The sequence below is a fragment of the Helianthus annuus genome, chromosome 1 (genome assembly GCF_002127325.2).
Source record: "Helianthus annuus cultivar XRQ/B chromosome 1, HanXRQr2.0-SUNRISE, whole genome shotgun sequence".
NCBI lineage: Eukaryota > Viridiplantae > Streptophyta > Magnoliopsida > Asterales > Asteraceae > Helianthus > Helianthus annuus.
In genome coordinates, this window is record NC_035433.2 from 36,419,472 (window position 1) to 36,426,456 (window position 6,985).

The 6,985-nt window shown below is 35.7% G+C and overlaps 1 protein-coding gene across 2 annotated transcripts; it reads right to left on the bottom strand.

Moving 5' to 3' along the window:
• Nucleotides 1–136: 136 nt before the first annotated feature.
• On the bottom strand, nucleotides 137–4,002 carry LOC110944102 (phosphatidylinositol/phosphatidylcholine transfer protein SFH2). 2 transcript variants are annotated; one of them, XM_022185819.2, is made up of 12 exons: nucleotides 3,858–4,002; nucleotides 3,731–3,785; nucleotides 3,626–3,654; nucleotides 2,591–2,674; nucleotides 2,459–2,512; nucleotides 2,212–2,289; nucleotides 2,060–2,113; nucleotides 1,910–1,969; nucleotides 1,488–1,583; nucleotides 1,291–1,392; nucleotides 1,132–1,212; nucleotides 137–724 (listed from the first exon to the last, which is right to left on the bottom strand). In XM_022185819.2, the coding sequence occupies exons 2-12, from the start codon at nucleotides 3,783–3,785 to the stop codon at nucleotides 398–400; spliced, it is 1,020 nt and encodes a 339-aa protein (XP_022041511.1). In that variant the 5' UTR covers nucleotides 3,858–4,002; the 3' UTR covers nucleotides 137–397. The 2 variants fall into 2 exon arrangements, with proteins under 2 accessions (XP_022041511.1, XP_035846411.1); XM_035990518.1 differs by having other exon boundaries at nucleotides 3,731–3,942.
• Nucleotides 4,003–6,985: the final 2,983 nt, after the last annotated feature.

Genomic DNA, 6,985 nt, shown 5'->3' on the forward strand with positions numbered 1-6,985 from the left:
GGCGAGCTTCATGTAAGTGAGGCGTTTGGTATGGCATTAACTCAAGCTGGCAGATGCGCAAATTGGATCTCAGCAAAAATCACCACCTCATTGCTTTTTAGGAACGATGTGCCTCATCTCCCTAACACGCGTAAAATCAATAGTTCAGCAGCCCAAAAGACTAAACAACTTACTAAAACACATACAGGATTGATACATTACAGAGTTCGTTAACATGAACCTTCTATTTATGTCCATTACTAAAGCATCTCTATTGCAACTCCTACTACCTAAATGGACCATAGATGATACATGATGCATGTAGATCTAATACAAATACATCCGCATAATGAGCAACTAATGACTAAACAACACCACATAGTCACACTACTAATCACTCGTCTTCATAATTATATCTTTAATCACTGATCTTGACTTTCTCTAAAGACCCAGATAGGCTCTTTCGGGTTCTGAGCTTCATCAGCTCCGATTCCAACGTTCTGTGTAACTCTACGCCTTCGTGGTCCCCCATTGGCACTTCCACGTGGATCGATCCTTGCTTTGTTGGCTCTTTTGGTTCATCAATCCCTGATAGCTCCTTCATGTAGTTGTAAAGTTCTTGATGAAATGGATGGTCCAACGAGTAGCAATTATCATTCGAATTGCCCGCTCCTGACCCAGAACCGGACCCGGATCCAGACCCATCTCTTCGGCAGAAATGAGGGAGTGAAGGGTAGTCCATTATCTGCACAGCAGAAATATTGGTGATCAATAATCATGTTGGGTTGGCGTGTTGAATTGTTCAACCCAAACACACCCATACATTTATTTGTGTCGAAAAACATTTCTAACCCAGTCACAATTAATAAGCATGTACCTCAAACACAACCCGTTTAACCCATTTATCTAAATGCGTCAAGGTAGTAATCAAGTTGTAAACATGTTAATCGGGTTAGTGGGTTGTAATAAATGGGTTAAACAGATTGTAAATGCGTTGGCGGGTCAACCTTTTCAATTAAACAGATCAAACCGAACACGACCCATTTATTAGAAGGGTTAAGACATGACAACTCAAAAGCCGATTATTTACGTGTCGTGTCAAAAACTGCCACCCTTAATCTATGCCATTCAAATCAACTGCCATGTATTTACCTTTAACAGCTCGTCACGACCTCCACCTTGCAACACTCGTATTTTTAACTTTGTTCTCTCTTGCAACAGCGGTTTCACAACCTACATGTGCCAAAATTCATAATTAGCATAATGATTATTGTTCTTTAATAATAACGGAGTTAACTGAATCGAGCTGACCTTCCAACAAGCTGAGAATATGTAGGGGACGTTTACTATATAATACGTGATAGTTTTCTCCGGGTAGTTGAGATCATCAACAGTAGAGATTGTTGTCAGCAGCTGCAGCGCAAAACATCAATGTTCGTTAACTAATATTTGTTTTAAGTTTTTTTTTTAAGAATATATTTATAAATAATATGTTTTAATAAATGTACCTTAATCTGGTTCAGTGCAGAAAGCTTTAGGCCACTCATATCTAAAACCTTCACACACTTGCCAATATACTTTCCATTCCTTTTAGTTGCAGCCGGCTATAACGAATTCGAAAGTGAAAGTTAGCACTTAGCAGCTCGTTTAACCCGAAAAAAATAGTTTATTAATTTTTTATTGTATTAATACTCATTTTAACAAGTATACAACCAAAAATAAAAATGTGTATGAAAGAATTAGGTTTTAAATTATAAAACATGACGTTAATTTCTCTTTTAACCTTTACATTTGGCCTATTTTTATTTTATCACCTAACACACATTTAAAAAAATATGAAATAAACAGTTCAACCCACCAAGTCGATCTGAACCCTACCCGTGCTAATGAGGAAAAATAAAACCTAATAAATCATTGATATTCTTCTTACCAGTATCACACGATCCCGATATTCATTTATTTGAATGTGTGATTGCACATAATAATGGATCTGCAAATTATAATTTAGATTAAAATACATCGTTAGATTTCTAATTAATATAATTAATTAAATTCTCGAGTCGTTTAAACAAAGTCTTACAGATGCTTTGTCGAATGTGCTGAGGCCTGCACCGATAGCAAACACGGGAAGGCCCTGTATAATAAACAGAAATAAGTGAGAATAATGCAAAAAAAAATAATAATAATAAATAATGATAATAATAAATAAGAAAAAAAGTGAATATATGTAACCTCTCTTGTGTAACCAGACAGTCCTATCAGCTGCGAATCACGAACTCCTCTGTAGAAATTAGCAGGAATAATCGGTTTCTGCATATGAAAACCCTCGGGTCACTATATTGTTAAACAAAAACGGAGGTGTTTAGATGCACGTTTTGAAGTATGGAATAATCAGTTCCAAAACGTGTATCCAAACAAATATTTACTGTTTGAAGATTAAACTAGTTTAAGTGACGGTGATCAGGGTAAAGGCACTTGCAGCTAAAATGTCATCTATCCCATTTTGCAGCCTCCACTGTAAGCTATCCACCAACTGTAATTTACACAAACACATCACTCATAATCACACGAAAAATCAGTACTATGAAGCGTAAAGGATCATAGATCAAACCATCTTGTGGGCTTTTGTAACATTTCCTTCTCTTGCTTTAAGAAATCTCTCCAAAGTTTCGACTACGTATCCCTGATGAACGTTCTGAACAAATAATACTCAAGTAAGCCCGAAACAGAATGCAACCATGAACATGAGATTCGTCATTGATATAAAGATTCTTTAACTAATTCAAGCTTCCAATTGAGTCATCATTTCAAATCCAACTCTTGGAAACTAAACTTACCAAGTGTAATTAACTGCCTAAAGATACACCATTTATTCAAAGATTCTTGTACACTGTTCATCAGTTAGAACTAATTCAAGCTTTCAACTTAAGCATCAATTTAAATGCCTAAATAGTCATTATTTATATAAAGGAAAAATACAAGTTTTTCCTTTATCTTTATACCACTTTTCAGGCGGTGTCCTTTTTAACGAATGTTGACAGGCGGTGTCCTTTACTAGGTATTTTGTTGCAAGTTTAGTCCTTTACACCCAACCCAGTTAAAAAACCCTGTTAATTGTTGGGTGTAAAGGACTAAACTTGCAACAAAATACCTAGGTCCACTAAACTTGCAACAAAATACCTAGTAAAGGACAACGTCTGTCAACGATTAACAGGGTTTTTTAATTGGGTTGGGTGTAAAGGACTAAACATGCAACAAAATAGGACACCGCCTGTCAACATTCGTTAAAAAGGACACCGTCTGAAAAGCTGAAAAGTGGTATAAAGATAAAGGACAAAACTTCTAATTTTTCCTTATATAAATAATAACCCTTAGAATATGTTCATCTGTGACAACTAACTTAAGCTTCCAATTGGGTCATCAAATTAAAAAAAAAATAAAAAAAAATATAGGGTCATCAGTCCAAACCCAACTCAAAAACTACAAGATTAAAGATCTAAACTTTACAACACTTTCTTTAACCACCAGCATTTGCACATCAACCAATTTTCTTCCAAAAACAAGTTCAACTACATAAATCTACACACATCTAACAATAGAATTCAACAAAATAATCATAGATCTAAAAGGGAAACATGAGCAGAACCTTGAATGTTCTTTTAAGAGGCTCATCAACTGCAAGAAAAATGTCACAAATGTCAAATTTAGTAAATCTTTAAAGTCAAAGAAGAAAGATGAGGTATGAAGAAACCTTGGTCCATCAACTCCTTGAACTGGTTGATTGCTTCATGGGGAGGAAGACCCATCTGGATTATGAAATGTGTAGTGATTATAAACCAAAAAGAAGAAATGTTTGAGGAAAAAGATTGAATTTTTACTTGAAAGATTTGAGCTTTTGTGATCGTCAATGTGAAGCTCTGAAGCTTTCTCTCTCTTCTTCTGGTAAAGGTATGGTATGGTACCTTTTGGTAGGATGTGAGATTGTAGACACGTCACGTGTTGTAAAGATTAGCTAAAACTACAAATCAGGACGACTTGTAGGCCCCACCCATTTTGTATTTTTTGAGGGAAAAAACAGTAAAATTTGTTACTTTTGTAGTTATATATTCATGTAGTTAAGAGTGTTCATGGTGTATTTGGAATCCCACACGATCTTGAAAGAGAGATGACAATTATAGCCGTTCAAATCGCTTATCGCTCGTCGTTCATCGCTTGCTCGTTGATTGTTCGAAAAATGCTCGAAATATGCTCGTTCGGTTTGGTTCGGTTTGCAAACGAGCCAAGCATGAGCAAATGTCCGTTCGGCTTGGTTCGGCTCGAATTAATTTTTATTAATTTATTACATATATAATTATATATGCACACACAAATTACATGTATATTCATATTTTATACATACCGCTTTATTAGATTTGGACCACTATACTCAAATATACAATTATATTTATCCATACTAGCCTAATCAAACCAATAAAAAATTTAACACCAACTTTAAAACTAAAATTCTAAGTCGTGAAGCGACAATATTTGACATCTTTCTCTCATCAATCGTCAGTCGTCAATCGTCTCTTGCTCTCACCATACGCCATAATGCGACAATTGTTCTCTGTTGTATATTCATCGCCTCATTTGCCTCAACCAGAGCCTCATCCTCGGACGATCCAACCTCAATCTTAGTGTCGTCCTCGGACAGTTGGACCTTAGTCGTGACCTGATAGTGGAGACATCGAAGGAAACATGCTAAATCTATGGTTATCCAATTTACTTGTCGCTCGCTTCTCGCTCGCCGCTTGCTCTTACACGCTCGAATATGCTCATTCGGATTTCGCTCGGTTGTAAAGAAGCCAAGCACGAGCAAAGGTCTGCTCGGTTCGGATCGGCTCATAAACAGCCCTAGATGACATAGAAAACAAGGGCGTCTGAAATTCCATAGCGTTGTATAATAGCGGACCTACTGTCATGGCTGGGGTGGTCGCCCCTTAGGGGGCTCGGGGCACTCCACAGGTGCGAACCCATGCCAGAACGCTGTTGTCACCCCCAAAGGTAGGTAAGACGAGTTGGTTAAGCTAGTAGGTTACCTGGGGATTGGTGGGTGGGTTGGGGCATTTAACTTTTTTAAATTAAAAAAATAAAATAGTTTATGGCATGGGTACTATTTACTAGCTAATGTATATTTTGAGTCAGATTTAACATGACGGGTGTCGGTGTGACAACTGGCACTTTTCCATGTGTTCCGTATAAAACAAACAGTAATTTGTACCTTAATGACTGTGCATGATTGAATTAATGATATGAATGATTTTCTGATTACTGTCATAGACATACAAATACATCACATGATTGCATGTTATTTATGAATGTTAAATGCAACATGAGACAGTTGAATTAGTGCACATAACAAAACTAGTACATTGATCAGATAAACTAGAAGTACTAACTGGAGTTCATTACTCAGACAGACATGTTGTTAGAACACAGAATGAGCCCCGGAACAAAGAGTTACACTATAATATCATGTAGGAAAGTAGGGACTATAAAACTGCCTTCCGAGTGATGATTTAAGTGCCAGAAAGTGCCCTAAACACACTAAAACTGCAGAATTCTGCAGAAAACAACAAAATTCAGCATTTTAACCTCAAAATATAATGCAGAAATATGGTTTAAGTGTCCAGAATACCTTGATAAATGCCAGGAATCAAAATTGTCATAAAAGACATCATATTGCACACTAAACTGCGCAATTTAGCACCTTAACGAACCAGTAACCAAACGAACAACCGGATACTAAACGAAACACCAAAATTTAACTAGAAGCATTGTTTTAATGTTACAAAGCTAGTTATGATCACTAAACATCATAATACATCCTAAAACACCTAAACACACTTAAACCCCTAAATTAAACATTTAACATGTAACTAGATTGTGTAACTAGCGTTTGAAATGGAACCAAGACCCCCCCCCCCAATTGTGGACGGTCCAATAAGGGCCCCACAACTTGATTTTATTTCAATTTCAATATTTTATTAGATAATGTTGGTATGATATTAAACATGGTAACTTATGGCTAATAACATGTTGGAAGTCATTTTATAATAACCCTTAGTCTTGAACCCTTATCATCTTCAACACTTCAAAGCAACAAAACTCTTCTCCTCCCTCTTCATTACCTACGGTCCAACACCCTCTTCTTTTGTCATCATTCTTCAAGCCATTTCCAAGTAATCCAAGCATAATCTAAGGTGTTTCAAGCTTAACTAAGAAGGTTGGAAGTAAGGGAATTGGAAGGACCTTCTCTAGGAGCTATTATCCACTTCATTTCTCGTCATCTTCCATCTTGATTCTTCCCTAGCCTTAGAGCTAGCAGTAAGCTCCTTTGATCTTGTTTTTACTCTTAATTTTAGTGGTTAAAGTAAAGATGTAACTTGGTAATCTAAAGAATCTCAACAAAACATGAAGATGAACATGAACATAAAGCTCTAAAACATGCAGATCAAAGTTGTTTAAGTGTATGTAGTAAACTTGTTTGTTGATTACTTGTATGTATGGTGTAGATCACCATATGAAGCTTGCTAGATGATGATTCAACACATGATCTAGCAAGTATGAGGATGGATCTTGAGAAATTTATGTTGATCATCCTTTATGTTGAACATGAACTTGAAGATGAGTTTGATTTAGTGTAGGATGATGAATCCTACAAGATATAAGTCTTGAAAATGTAAGATTTCAAAAAATAAGATTTTCAAGAAACTAAAGTCTACTTCAAGATTTAACATGGATTGATTTTTGAAAGAAAGAAAACATGTTTTGATGGTTAAATGGAACTAGTAAAGTGTAGGAAACAAGAAAATGCAAGAAGATTAATTTTTGTAAAATCACTTTACAAGTTGTAAAGGATGAAATATCATAAGAATGAGTTTTATAAAATAAGAACCATGGATTTAGTGTTCTTACAACATATTAAACAACATGTTAAATTACTACAAAATTTACTAACTTTAAG

Excerpts from the sequence above, each read along its gene's own strand:
- LOC110944102 (XM_022185819.2), bottom strand. The coding sequence starts at position 3,785 with ATGGGTCTTCCTCCCCATGAAGCAATCAACCAGTTCAAGGAGTTGATG. Across the intron at positions 2,675-3,625 it reads CTCTTAAAAGAACATTCAAG|AACGTTCATCAGGGATACGT; the intron begins GTTCTGCTCATG and ends TTATTTGTTCAG. Across the intron at positions 1,393-1,487 it reads CTGCACTGAACCAGATTAAG|CTGCTGACAACAATCTCTAC; the intron begins GTACATTTATTA and ends TTTGCGCTGCAG.